General features: G+C 46.7%; 1 protein-coding gene across 2 annotated transcripts in view; it reads right to left on the reverse strand.

Moving 5' to 3' along the window:
* The window catches only part of ACSS1 (acyl-CoA synthetase short chain family member 1), a 67655-nt gene extending 60612 nt beyond the window's left edge, over window positions 1-7043 (reverse strand). Inside the window, exon 1 of one of the 2 annotated variants that reach the window (XM_043603024.1) lies at window positions 6130-7043. In XM_043603024.1, coding sequence (XP_043458959.1) covers window positions 6130-6652 — 523 coding nt within the window. In that variant the 5' untranslated portion in view covers window positions 6653-7043. The remainder of the gene's footprint in view (window positions 1-6129) is intronic. The other variant, XM_043603023.1, reaches the window with a different exon arrangement.
* Window positions 7044-14826: the final 7783 nt, after the last annotated feature.

The raw sequence follows: 14826 nt of genomic DNA on the forward strand, positions 1-14826 counted from the left end.
TCTGTAAGACATCTGGCCAGACCTTTGCTGGATGGCAGCCTGGAGTCATGTGAAAAAACCCATGCTCTGGTATCTGGACCCTGTCCAACCACTCACTAACCACAGACAGTGCTTTGCTTATCTAATTTAAATCTTGCTTTCCTAATCCATCATGGGGGTAATGGCTCCTGATTCAGAGAGAAGGTAGGAATTAAAGGCCATTTGAGGGTTTCCTGCATGGGGTCAGATGGTTCTGCTGTGTCCCAAGAGAAGCACCCTCCACAGCTGCCCTGGATGATGCTCAGATGACACAAACACATACACAAAGCACAGCTCAGGGTCTGAGATGATAGTGGTCCTAAAATGCCATGTATGTGTTGGCTTTTAACACATGTTTATGGTTCCTGCTATTGCCTTCATTGCAGGGAGGAAAAGAAAGAAGGGGGATGGGAGTGAAAGAAAGGAAATTCTTTCTTCACATTTAATTTTTTTATCTGAGGCAGGGGAAGGGGCAGAGAAAGAGAGGGAGGGAGGGAGGGAGGGAGGGAGAGAGAGAGAGAGAGAGAGAGAGAGAGAGAATCTTAAGCCGACTCCATGCTGAGTGTGGAGTCCAACATAGGGCTTGATCCCACACCCCTACGATCATGACCTGAGCAAAAATCAAGAGTCAAACGCCAACTGAGCCACCCAAGCACTCCCCCCTTCTCCACATTTAAAAACAAAGCTTCTACCAAAAGAACTGGACAGTGGGACAAGAAAATTCCATTTCCAAGAACAAGTGGGCAAGGACTTAGTCAATTTAAGGCTCAGCTCAAACACCACCTCCTACTAAAAGCCTTTTCCAATATCCTAGCACACAGTGACCTCTCCCTCCCTGTCACTCCATGGCTCACACCATTTAATGTTTACTTACCTGCCCAGTGGTCTCCACTCTGGGACATAATGCTAACTCTGCAAAATCCTCCCCCATCTGGGTCACAAGTCCCTGAGGACAGGGACCATGTGCCTAAGATTCATTTATCATGGGGTTGGGGTGGAAGGGCGCTATCATAATTCTCTCCTTAGCGGGTAGAAAAATCTTGAGCAAGTTACCCCAGTGTGGATTTTCTCACTTATTGATTTGTGGTTCGTCTCCTGGGCAGAATGTATGCCCTATGGTATTGGCGTGGTTTCTGTACTGTTCATCACTGTGCTTAAGTTGCAGCCTTCATTTCCACATCTGTACAATGGGAAGGCCAACCACCTCACACTGGTGTCATGAGGATGAGATGAGAAGAGATGTTCCTAAGTACAAATCTACAACTCAGGCCTGACACTACTCTGCAAACAGATAAGCAAAGCCTGCTGGTGGTTCATGGGTTTTGAGTTGTGTTTTTTTTTTTAATTTTTTTTTAATGTTTATTTATTTTTGAGAGAGAGAGAGAGAGAGATGGAGCATGAGCAGGGGAGAGGCAGAGAGAGAGAGACACAGAATTGGAAGCAGGCTCCAGGCTCTGAGCTGTCAGCACAGAGCCCAACTCAGGGCTCAAACCCATGAGCCTTCAAGCTATAAGATCATGACCTGAGCCTAAGCCAGCTGCTTAACTGACTGAGCCACCCAGGCGCCCCTTGAGCTGTGTTTTTTAAAAAAGATTACAATAAGATTATCATTTCCATTATAAAGATGGCACACACTTATGTAGGGATTTTCAAGAACTCTTGTCAGATGTTTAAGTACATCCCTCCCCCTCCCCAACTTTAAGTGAACCCACATACGGAAATTCAATTTTTTAATCAAAAGAAATGAGGGAGTTAATATTCACAAAGGGATTCACAATGGGTTTTCTTTAAATAGGAAATCTCCCTGGCATATTTTAAGAGATTACATCAGTCATAAATTATATTTGCCAATTTTCCAGAAGCATCTGCTATTTAAAGTAAGTTGTGCGTCTGACAACTGGGAAGGATTCAGTGTCTTCAGGAGGACATTCCTCCTAAGACCTGGGGTTAGACTTTCATTTAGACTTCCTTGAAAGACTTCAGAAAAGTTACTTTAACCATTGACAGAAAAGTGGACCACAGAAGTGCAGCATCTTCCATTCTCAGTGTGTCTGTCTTCTGAATTAGGGGAGGTGCAATTGTAAAGAGGAGAAAAGTATAGCAAAATGGTTTCCACAGCTGCAACTCATGCTCCAAAAAGCATCCAGAAATCTCTGGATTAAAAATAGTTTTTCTACACCCTTGCTTAAAAGTAAGAAAACTCATATTAAAAAAAAAAAAAAATCTGATTCATTGGGGCACCTGGGTGGCTCAGTCAGTTAAGCGTCCAACTTCGGCTCAGGTCATAATCCCACGGTTCGTGGGTTCGAGTCCCTCATCAGACTCTGTGCTGACAGCTCAGAGCCTGGAGCCTGCTTCCGACGCTGTGTCTCCCTCTCTCTCTCTCTCTGTCTTTCCCCTGCTCGCACTCGTCTCTCTTAAAAGTAAATAAACATTTTAAAAAATGTTCAATAAAAAAGTTTTTAAAAATCTGATGCAGAATTTGGTGTTCAGAAAACAGAATTTAGTTGTGTGTTTTGCAACCAACACACATCATACCCTCCAGTTCTGCATTTGCAATCTCCTGACATCCTGAGTTTATATGCCACAGAGCAAAAACCTTAATCTGTTGAGCCCTGCAAAAGACAGAGCCAAATTTCAAAGACTGGTAAGAATCCTTTTTAGATACTAACCCTTTATCGGCTATGTCATTTGCAAATATCAGAGGGTAAGTGGGTATGGGGATGGGTGAAATAGGTGATGGGGATTAAAGAGTACACTTATCATGATGAGCACTGAGTAATACAAAGAATTGTTGAATCACCATATTGTACACCTGAAACTAATATAACACTGTATGTTAACTATATAGGAATTAAAATTAAAAACTTAATTAAAAAAAGAATCTTTTTTAGAATCAGTTTTAGGTCTTGGCTTTCCACAGAAACTTGAAAAGCAGTTTTATGTAAATGTAATAGAAGCAAATCAGTGAAGGCTGGATACTCTATCTGCCCTGCTCAGGGGTCCTCTGACACCATGACCCCACCTGACACTCTAGCTATCCCAGAGCCCCAGGATGGACTTTGAGAGCCATGTCGGCCACCAGCATGTCTTCCCAAGTCTGCTTCCCGCTTATCCAAGACTGATCCAATGCAAACTCCTATGGTCTTAACAGAAAACGTCATTCCCAGTAACACTGCTGAAGGCCAAGTTCAAGGTCACAGGCTTCCCCATGATTCATTAATAAATAACAAAAGCCAGTGATTGGGTACAAGGTCTCTCACTTCTCACTTGCTGCTAACCACGGCCCCAGGTGTCCCCAGGTTGTTCCCTCCTGGTCAGAAGAAGCCTAGCAGCTTCTGCTTGGTCTCTGAGGCACTGGTCATCAGCATTCCCCAGGCCCAGCAACATGCTGTGACAAGCCCTGTGTAGGTGCTTTGGGCCACAGTTCCAGCTGAGCCCAGCCTGCAGTCATCCCAGCCTAAGCCCCAGACCTGGGACTGAGAAACAAGGCAGATGCAACAGCCCAGACAGCCTTCAGGAGCAGAAATAAGTCATCCCCAACAGGCCTTGTCCAAAGCCCTGAGCCACAGAATCTGCAAGAGTAATAAAATGGTTGCTACCTTACGCCAGTAAACGTGGGGTGGTGGATATGCAACAATAGTAATTAGAACAGAGTTTGGTTATACACTATCTGTACTTTACAGAGGAGGAGATGCATACGAAGAACAGTAAGGGGAAAGTAAGGACTCAAACCTAGGTGTGATTCTAGACACACCCAGGACCACTAAACTGTACTGCATCACTCATATACCATTTTTGTTCGTTCAGCAGAGTCATCTCCAGGACACTAATCCCAATCCTGCCCATTTCAAAAGTGCCTTCATCTGCCCTGGTTTGGGGTTGATAGGTCAGTGGTTCTCCACCTTGAATGTGCATGGAGGGCTTGTTATGGCAGGGCCCCACTCACTGGGGTTCTTATTCTGACAGTCTAGCATGGAGTCTGAGAACTTGTGTTTCTAAACAGTTCCCAGGTGATGCTGATACTGCTGGTCTGGGGACCACACTTTGAAAACTGCTAGTACAGTTGCTAGTACCCTGAAGGGGTAATGGCAGTTTTGAGAGCAATGCACCTTTGGAACAAGCCATCATTGTGCTATCACACAGACAGATCAGGCCAAAACACCCTCACCCCTTCCACAACTCTCTAGATGGTACTCAGGGCAGCTATAGCCTGGCCTGATCCTCTTCCATAGTGTCACCTCTGTGATTTACAGACACTGGCAAAGGACAGAGATATCCCAGGCAGATGAATGGGTGGGCATACACACTGGAGGAAGGAAGCTGCAAAAAGCTGTCTCTCTCCATAACAGTTTCCTGAAGCTCAGCTGCTGGCTAGGCAGCCATAAAGGAGAAATAAGTGAAGGAAAAAGAGGCAGAAGAATTCCTGCTGACCACACCCAGCCGTGACTGACTGAGGTTCACCAGGCCCTAGGTACCTGCCCCAAAAGGTCCATCCTCACTCTCTTATCAAAGACTAAGAGGCTGCAAGTACGCACAAGCTAACCATGAATGTTTACACCCACTTCAGGCCTTCCACGTCCAAAAGCAGCCTCAAGGAGCTGCACTTTATGCACCTTCCTTCTGTAAGTCACTGTCCTCCCCTTCAAAGGCACATTCCACCAACTCTGCAAACCTAAGGGTTTGGTTTTTTTTCCCACTTAGTTCAAGGACACTTGTTGCTGACTCAATTTTAGAGAAAACACTTAGCTAGTAAGTGACTCATTTTGATTAAACCAGCAAAGTAATGTACAGTACGAAAAAATATATATATGGTCCAAAGTTCCCTTAAGTTTCTTTGCCGAAAAATAATTGCCAGGCACTACCTATAATTTTAAGACCACTTCAGAATGTAATAAGTTAAAATCATTACTACCTATTGATCACCAATAAATGCTGGACTGGTCCATACTTTCTGGCACTCTGTCCTGACAACCAGAGTAGCAGGTGGGCATTATCACCCCCAGTTTGCACAGGAGAAGACTGAGGCTCTGAATAGAAAAACTTGGTGGAGCTGTGCCAGACAGCAGATCCAACCTCCAAGTTCAGACCCTGGCATGGCCCTGCGGTGAAGACCTGAAGGCCCTTTTCTTAAACACCTCCCAGAGCCCATCTAACTCCATATTCCCAGACAGGAGGCAGCCCCTCTGACCACCGCACCTGCCTGCAAGTCCCATCCTGCCCCAGCAGACCAACACCAGGCCTACCCTGCCTGGCCACTACTGCCTCCAGTTCCTGGACCTTCTCCCCTTGTGGTATGGGAACACAGTGTTCCCAATCCCAAATCTTAATGAAACTATAACGGGTTCAATCTCAGCAGATACGAAACTGGTTAATGGGGTCTCAATCACCACCAGGTCTGAAGCAAGTCGTGGGTCTTCCGGGTGCAGCTGAAACTGTCAGTTAGGAGACACCCATTCCATCCTTCCCACCCACAGTCCCAGAAGCAAGGAAATAACCGATTCCTACTGTTGGCTCAGGATTTGTTCCTACCCGAATGCCTTCCACTCCTATGTTTGTTTACATGGGTAGTTTCTCCTCAGGCAAGTCGCTGGGCCCCGCAACTGGCGGTGACAAGTCAGACACTTATCGTTTTTTGCCTCCCCCAGGGATAGGAGCGGGCAAGTCCTGACGGACACCTCTGCGCCCCATACCCTACACCCCAGCCTGGCACATAGTTCGCCCGCAACTCCGCAGGCGCGCGCTCCGCAGTGCGGTGGGACCAAGTAGTTCACTCTGGAGGCAGTGGAGACAGGAGCCACGCTGGGACAAGGCCAGCTTTTGGGCGACTCAAGCTCATGCCCGGAGGTCTCCACAGGTGCGTGCGGAAGCCGGGAAGGTGGAGTCGGGGCGTGGGGTTGCAGTGGCAGTTGGAGCCTGCCGGGCTGGGTAGGATGGGGGCGGGGATGACGAGGCGCCACAGTTGAGAGCTCGACTAGCAGAAGACTGGAAAAAGGGCCTCCCGAGGGGCCTGACGCGCCGGGCCGGGGACGGCTGGGCCCGCCAGTTTCTGTCACGTCCCCTCGAGACGCGTGAGCTAAAGGCGCCCTGGGTCCCCGGCAACCCACTCACCAGACACGTTTAACTGGCCTCCCAGGAACCAGCCGATCTTGCCGCTGCTGAAGTCACAATCCCAGACGGTGTGATAGGGGGTGTCCCACACGAGCATGTCCCGCGCCAGCTGCCCCCAGAAAGCGGCGGGCTCTCGGGCCGCCTGTGCGATCTGCGCCTGGTATGAGCCGGGCTGCGCTGCGGCTGCGGCGGGGGCGCTCACCCCGCGTAGCGGCCTCACGGGCTGACCGGAGCGCCAGCTCAGGCTGCCCAGGAGTCTCCCCAAGCTGCGACCCAGCCCGCGCGCAGCCATCTTGCCCGACGCCCGGAGGCACTCTTGAGCCAGGATCTGATGCTGAGAGCCGGGGGCGCCCTTTGGTGTCTCCGCGAGCCCCGCCCCGTCTCCGCCCTCCGGCCACCACCCACTTCTCGGGGTCCGGGTCCTGTAGGGACCTGCCTCTCTCCCGGACCTGCCCGGGTCCCACCCTTTCTTCTCCGGCCTTTGAGAAGGGGTCCGCGGAGGAAGAAGCGCTGGGGCATGCATACGAAAGGGAGGGCCGCAGCTCTCGCGGGACTGCGATGCCACAGCCCCCCTCCCGTCTCTTCGCTCCCGTCCAGACTCTGGGCATCAGGCCAGGATGTTTTGGTTTCAGTTTGTGGGTCTTCAGGATCTGAGCGCTGCGGCACGAAAAAACAAAACAGAACAAAACAGCGACCTGTTTGCGTTGGGGGACGCAGGCTCCCAGGCAGTGGCTCCCGGAACCGTCTGCAATAGGAAGGAGCCAGCGCAGAATGTGACTGGTGGAGAGAAGCGCGCAGGTGGGTCCGAGGACCACCAAAGTTGGGTCGTTTCAGCATCTCATAGGTTGAAGTCAAAGTATTAATCCCTTTGTGTACCCTTGAGAGTGAGCCAGTCACCCTGCCAGGCTGGCGCATGCCCCACCCCCCAACACACACACAAGTGGCTCCCGTGGGTCAAATGGGCTGGTTAGTGATCCTTGGGCCAGGACCTTGGTCCGGAGTCTGATGTTCTTATCAGCCAGCTGCCGGCCTCAGCCCTCGCGGAGGTCACCTGCTAAGGGGAGGTGAGCGAGAGTGTAACAGGGAAGCAAATGGCCTACTAACCTTGGCTGATTTGGAAACATGAAGGTTTCTCCCATTGCTCCAGCGTCTGTGGCCTGGGTTCAAACGTTGGCTTTTCGAGCTCTGTGACCCTGAGCAAGTTTCTTAACCTCTCTGTGCCTCATTTTCCTTTTCTTCAAAACAAGAGTAACATCTCTTTCCCCAGGGCCTCAGTCAAGACTAAATGCAGTAGTATCTGAAAAGTCTAGCCTGGAATGGGCACACAGGAAGCCCAGTGGTGGAGGCTGTGTTCTTGTTGTCAAGCTAAGAAGGAAACTCATAGAATCTTGTCTCAACCAGATACTTAAATATTTCAACACCCAAGGAGTAAACACATAATAAAGAAGACAAACAGAGGGGAAAGGGAATTTGGAAAACTGGTTGGTTGAGTTCTTTGGGTTTGGGAAAAATTACTTCCTGTTAGCTGTAAGATCTGGAAAGGGAAATACGATGCAGAAGAGGGTCTTTTGGAGGAGCTTCCACTGGAAGTCAACCCCAGGCCGTGTGTGTGTGTGTGTGTGTGTGTGTGTGTGTGTGTGTGTGTGTGTAATGCCTGTCTTCTGCCAGAGAATGAAGGATTTTAAGGCTGGTAAGCCAGTGACAACAGCTAGCACTAGACATGTGCCTTGCTCTATGCCAGACGCATCTTTTACTTAGCTTAAAAATTATCTAGGGCAATCAATTTCTGTTAATTACCAACCCCCTGGTGGAACAAATGAGGAAACTGAGCCCAAAGAAATAAACAGTGGAGGAGCAGCAGTAACATCCAGCACCCCCGCTCCTTCCTCATTATCTGCTTCACCATTTGGCCTGGATCTTCATTTTAATAGAACATATAGAATTGTGAATGAAGATTATAACTGTGGCAGGGGATCCCAAAGATGGCTAACAACATTTCATCCCCTGTAAGTGATGGTGTACACTCCAGCAAGATGAGGAGCCTGTCCCCCACCTCTTGAATGCAGGCTGGTGGACTGCTTTGATGCTGGAACACAGGGAGCACCCCTCTCTGATAGACCTAGGTCTAGGCCCTGTGAGACCCCAGCCACAGCCCTTTCTTGGAACCCAGCTGTGATGCTGTAAGGGAGCCCATATAGCCTTCCAGAGGAAGAGACCCCACAATGAGAACAATGAGGAAAGTACATAGAATTGACTCAACTTTAAAATAGGAGCACCTGGGTGGCTCAGTCGGTTAAGCAGCCGACTTCGGCTCAGGTCATGATCTCGCAGTCCGTGAGTTCGAGCCCCGCGTCGGGCTCTGTGCTGACAGCTCAGAGCCTAGAGCCTGTTTCAGATTCTGTGTCTCCCTCTCTCTGACCCTCCCCCATTCATGCTCTGTCTCTCTCTGTCTCAAAAATAAATAAACGTTAAAAAAGATTTTAATAAAAGAAAGAAGTACATAGTTCTTGTTTCCTTCAGGTTGCATAAAGAAAAGTGATTATGTGTACATAAAATATTTCAGAATTCGGGTGGTACAGAATTGCACTTCCTGCAGCCCATTACCCAAGAGGTGACTTGGAGGAGCTTCCTCCTGAGTGTCACAGCCCTTGGGGCCCCTGAGGCCAAGGCCATCCCTGCTGCCTCCAGGAAGCCTATCTCCCAGAACAAGGTGGAACCACTCTATCCATCTGCCCCTGTCATATCCACAAGACTGCTTCTGTGGAGCCTCAGTGGTGCTGAGAGAGAGCAGCAGGACATCCAGGAAGTGCAGGTCACATTTTCTTCCCAAGAGGCCCCTGGGCCAAGCCCTTACAGCTGAAAGATGTACGTTGGCAGGTGCAGAAGTAGGGAGGCCTGAGAGATTTTCCATAGGAAGCTGGGGCTTACTTTGTATCTACCCTGTGGGGTTAACCCAACATGCACAGCAACCACAGAGCAAGAGGGTTCACCACCAAAGAACAAAACAGAGAGGAAGTGAAAACCAGGACCACCTCCAGGTGGTACTGGGTTGACAGCGAGTGTCCTCCTGGATGTGGGGGACCCTCCATCTGAAGGCAGTGCTGCATATACAGCAGCCAGACATTGTGGCGGGTGTGTTCTCTGTCAATTCTAGTAATATGCTAACTCAATTTCATCAACACCAAGCCCTGGAAGTTATCTAGCCCTACATGAGTATGAAAGGCTAGGGTGTCATTTATCCACAAACCCACAGAAAGGATTTATGCTCTTGGGTTCACCTCCATAAGACCCCCTCCCCCTCACACACAAAAGCCCACATAGTCAAAAGCATCGTCAGTAAAGACAATGGCATCTCTGTGTCTAGTAGTCATTGATAGCTGGAAGAACCAATCTTCTAACTGCTAGGGTCCACAGGGCCAAGGGAAGAGAGCAAGGCTCCCTGCACCCACGTATACTCTCCTCAGTCTCAGAGCTGCCTCTCCTGCAGACACCCTTGCTGTGGCAATAGCACTGCCTGCTCTCACCCAATGGCAGGCTGACATTATTAGTGGTGATCATACAGACACAATGAGGGTCCCTCCAAGCACCAAGTGGTAAGAACTTTGAGCCATTGGCAACCATCACCCATGGGTCAAACCCTTGCTTCCTCATTCAGCAGCCCTTGGGGAAGCTGAGTAGACAGACAGCATTGGACAGGGTGCCAAGAGACTGGATTAGGCCTTCAGTTCTTCCCCCAGCCCACCATGTGGCAAGCCCCTTGATGTCTCTAGGCCTCAGGTTTCTTATCTACAAAATGAGCAAATGTAGCAAGTTCTAAATCCTTTAGCTCTAAAATTCCAAGCAGTGTATTCTTCCTCATAAGAAGATGCCAGATTTAATATCCAAAGGGTTTTTTTGTTCTGTTTCAATAAAATCATAGCTTCTGTTGGTATGGGAAACTTAATGATAGATTTAAAGACTGTTGCACTTCAGGTTTATGGATCTCATGCCCTATCCCCTCCCCATTCCTTATCTTTCTTTGGCTTCCAACTCAGTAGACTGCCCCCAGCCCAGCTCGATGGGCACTGTCCCCATCAGATCAGGACAGCCACTGTGTCTCACACTCCTTTAGGGCTGAGTGATGCAGTCAGGAGCACTGTTTGTGGGTTCCTTTAAAGTTGGCACAACTAGAATTGGCTTTATTCTGGACAGAAGTGCAATCAGAGTTTACGTCTAATGGGTTTCTGATCTAGCAGCTTCTAAGAATGGCAGCCAGTTCTGCTTCTAAGAATGGCAGCCAGTTCAACTTGCATAAAACAAAAAATTGAGGGGGTGGACAGCTAGAGAAAGTGCTCTCAGCTCACTCTTAGAGTTTTCTTTGAATTCAAATGGTGACTAGTGGAGAGATAACAGGAGGAGGAGGAGGAGGTTTATTTATACTCCAGAGGGCAAAGCAGATGAGACAGCCAAGAGCAACACTGCTCAGAGAAGCCAACTCTTAAACCAGGACAGTCATCCTGAACAGTGTGTGGATTTCCCCGTGTGCCAGGAAGGCCCAGTGGCCATTTGTCCTCATGGACAAATCCTATGGGACAAATCCTATGGGTCCGTCGTCTGGCAGAAGTCTGTAGAGTCCACTCACTCCTGGTGAGATCCTAATGCCCACCCTGTCCCATTCATGGTTTCAGTCCAACAGATATCTTTGCTCAGAAGCTTGTCTGGCAGTGATCACCCTGGATGCTTGGCTTCTCTGATGCAAGAGTCTATAAGAGAGGAAGGCAAACCAGGAAGAACTCTTTGGGCAGGTCTGAGGAGTTGGGCCCCTTTTCCTGCCCCAAGAGGGCAATGGCAGCTGAAACCACTCTTGCCATCTCTGTTGTGGCCTTGGTAATGTCTCCAGGGGCTCTCCAGCCTCTTAGCTCAATCAACCCAAGTGTAAGGGTTTACATACACGCACAGCTTTGAGACAAAGACTGTGGCAGGAAAGGGGTCAGCCAGCAAACATGTGCTGACTGCCTGGAATGGACACTGCTTTCTCTGGGGCCAATCCCTGTGGGTCCCAAAGAGAGATTAAACAGTATCCCAACCCTGAAAGCACCCACTGAGTGTCCAGAGGATGTGTATTGATTGCTATATTGACTGATTGGATGGAAAAATCAGTGATAGAAAATACAAAACTAGTATCAATCAAATTTCTGACAGCAAGGACTTTGAGAAAGTTCAAGCTGGCCAACACTGCCACCTGGTGATAGATTCTATGTTTAACTTTTTTTCATCGTAAGTGTACTCTTTAATCCCTATCACCTATTTCACACAACCTTCAACCTCCCTCCCCCCTGGTAACCATCAGTTTGTTCTCTATAGTTAAGAGTCTGTTTCTTGGTTTGCTTCTCTCTCTCTTTTCCCTTTGCTCATTTGTTTTGTTTCTTAAATTCCGCATATGAGTGAAACCATATGGTATTTGTCTTTCTGACTGACTGATGTTATTCACTTAGTATAATACTCTCTAGATCCATCTATGTTGTTGCAAATGGCAAGATTTCATTCTTTTTTATGGGGAGTCTACATGTAACTTTAAAGTTACTTCCTATCCTGACTGGGAAACCTAATGATTATAATTTACAGGACAGGTCAACCAGAAGAACACAACACATTCCTTGAAATCATGTCATCATCAAAGAAAGTCCAGAAATATTTCCTGAATAATGACACCCCTTGAAATAGTCTTTGTCTCTTTAGTGAGTTCATGAACAAAGACTGACTATGTACAAAGCAGTGTGGCAGTCCTGAGCTCAAGGGACAGACACTCTGGTTAAGGAGATGAGACATCTGTTATATATGACCGGGGGAAGGGGGGGGGGGCGGTGGCGGTGGGGGATATCAAGGTGGTAGACAGGGTATATGAAATAACTGAAATAATCTATTTGAAATTCTGATAAAATGGGAAAAGATAGACTTCATGTCTTAGTCCATTTTAGCTGCGATTGTAAGGGTTAAATTGTAGTGTAGGGCTAATGCTTAGCTTGAAAAATAACAGCTTTGTGTTGACACTGAAGGTTAAGAGATAACAGCCTTGCTTTGCTCTGGTAAACTAGGACTCATACTCTTGTAAATTAGGCTTCACCAATTAAGGAAACAAAAGTTCAAAGAAAAGAGCATCAGAGGCAGGGTCAAGGAGACCCACTGGTTGCAACTTAGAGGCAGAAAGTCTAAAGTAAACACCTCATTAGGCAACTGTTTCTAACTCATCTGGAAACTGTTTCTTTGTTCTGTTCCCAGGTGATGATGAAACGATGTGATCGGTTATAAAAACTCTGTACCCCGGCTGTTTGGGGCCGCACTCTTATCAAGAGTGTTGGTCCCGATCGGTCGGCCTTGCCTCTCATTGTAATAAACTTTGTTGTGACTGTCACTGGTGCCCATAGCATTCTGTTTCAGGAGTCGTGTGGATGCAACACTATACAAGTACCACCAACTGGTTGACTTCAACACAAAAGTTAATTTCTCATTGTTCTGGAGACTGGAAAATCCAAGACAAGGTGCCGGCAGATTCAGTGTCTGGTGGGGAGAACCCTCTTCCTGGTTCATGGACAGCCATCATTTCACTGTGTCTTCACATGGTGGAAGGGGTGAGTGAGCTCTCTGGGGTCTCTTTCACAAGAGCACTAAACCTGATCGGGGGGGCTTCACCTTCATGACCTCAGCATCTCCTAAAGGCCCTGCTTCCTAATGCCATCACCCTGGGGGTAGGATCTCAACACATGAGTTTTGGGGGTACACAAACATTTGGTCCATAACAACTGGTTGAAGAGAAATCCTGAGGGAGGAGCCCTTGGAAGATAGGAGACAAATGGTGGAATTTTGGGAAGAAACTACAGCCCAAAACACACATAGAGTATGTTCTTAGAAATTAGAAACAATTCTAGAAAACTAAAAATAAGCAATGTAGTTACAAACCATTGGTGAAGGAAATGGAACAAAATTTGGTCAATCAAAAAATAAAAAGCAGAAATGGGTAAGATGGGAAAGGAACAAGCAAGAATGATAAATTAGAAAATATAAAACAAGATCAAGGGGTATATGTCCAAACATCATATCAGTAATAGCTATGAATTAATTAATCAAATTTCCCCCCACTAAATAGACATTGTATCACAGAGTCAAAAGGATAAAGAGTTTGGAAAAGAGAATGCAAGACATGGAGTGTGGAAGACACACACACAAACACACACACCCACACACACACCCTTGGAGTTTTAGAGGAGAGAGTGAGAAGAGGCAATACTCAGTGACTTAAAAGCTTCAAATTTTAAAGAATTAATGAAAGACAATACTCAACTTCTTTTTTTTTTTCTTTTTTTTTTTTTGTAAATTTATTTATTTTTGGGACAGAGAGAGACAGAGCATGAACGGGGGAGGGGCAGAGAGAGAGGGAGACACAGAATCGGAAACAGGCTCCAGGCTCTGAGCCATCAGCCCAGAGCCCGACGCGGGGCTCGAACTCACGGACCGCGAGATCGTGACCTGGCTGAAGTCGGACGCTTAACCGACTGCGCCACCCAGGCGCCCCAATACTCAACTTCTAAAGTGCACAAATTCTGAGCCAGTTAAACAAAATGAAATCAACACCTATACACATCATTGTAAAACTGTCAGAAATCAAAGACAAGACAAATAGCAGGTCATAAAAACAGAAAGAAAAGGGGGGATGCCTGGGTGGCTCAGTTGGTTAAATGTCCGACTTCGGCTCAGGTCATGATCTTACAGTTTGTTAGTTCAAGCCCCGTGTTGGGCTCTGTGCTAACAGCTCAGAGCCTGGAACCTGCTTCAGATTCTGTGTCTCCCTCTCTCTGTGCCCCTCCCCCACTTTCACTCGCTCTTTCTCAAAAATAAATAAAACGTTTAAAAAACTTTTTTTAAACATAAAAGAAAGGTGGATCACCTGCACAGGAATAATAATTAGGTTGACAGCTGGCAAAAGAGGAATATCTTTAAAGTATTACAGGATCTATGCTGACAATGTGAAACCAATTTGGGATTATTCTCTGTCTCCCTCTCTCTCTGCCCTTCCCCCACTCATGCTGTTTCTGCCTCTCTCAAAATAAATAATTTTTTTAAAAAAATAAAGTATTACAGGAAAATAATTGTCAACTATAGTGTAGTTAGTGAAATCATTTTTCAACAAGTACAAAGTAAAAAACAAAAACTAATAGAGTTCTCCACTCTATTCCTTTACTAATGAATTACTTCAGAAGGAAGAGAATTTAGCCCCAAATAAAGATCTGAAATTCAAAAGGATAAGTAAGGAAATCATTGCCCTTGTGGGTAAATCAAAACAAACATTATCTATATGAAATTGTAACAATGTCTACATGGTGGAGTTAATGAATGAGATGGAAACAAAATCCTGAACAACAGGAGTGTTGAAGTTGATGGGAGTAGCATTCTATAATTCTTCCCGCGGTTAGGAGAGTTTTAAACTTAAATAAATATGCCTGTTACAATTTCTAGATTAACCATAGATAGAAACAGAATCTATAACTTCTAGTCTAGTAGCAAGGAAAATGGCGTAAGAAAGTCTGAGCAATCTGAGAAATGGAAAGAAAGAAGCAAATTTAAAAGAAAAAAAAAGAAAAGGTGGAAAATGTTTTTAAATACACATAAAAATAAATTAGTGAAAATAAATTCAAAAAGGTAAACAATTATATTCTATGCATA

This window comes from Prionailurus bengalensis, chromosome A3 (assembly GCF_016509475.1).
Source record: "Prionailurus bengalensis isolate Pbe53 chromosome A3, Fcat_Pben_1.1_paternal_pri, whole genome shotgun sequence".
In the NCBI taxonomy this organism is placed as follows: domain Eukaryota; kingdom Metazoa; phylum Chordata; class Mammalia; order Carnivora; family Felidae; genus Prionailurus; species Prionailurus bengalensis.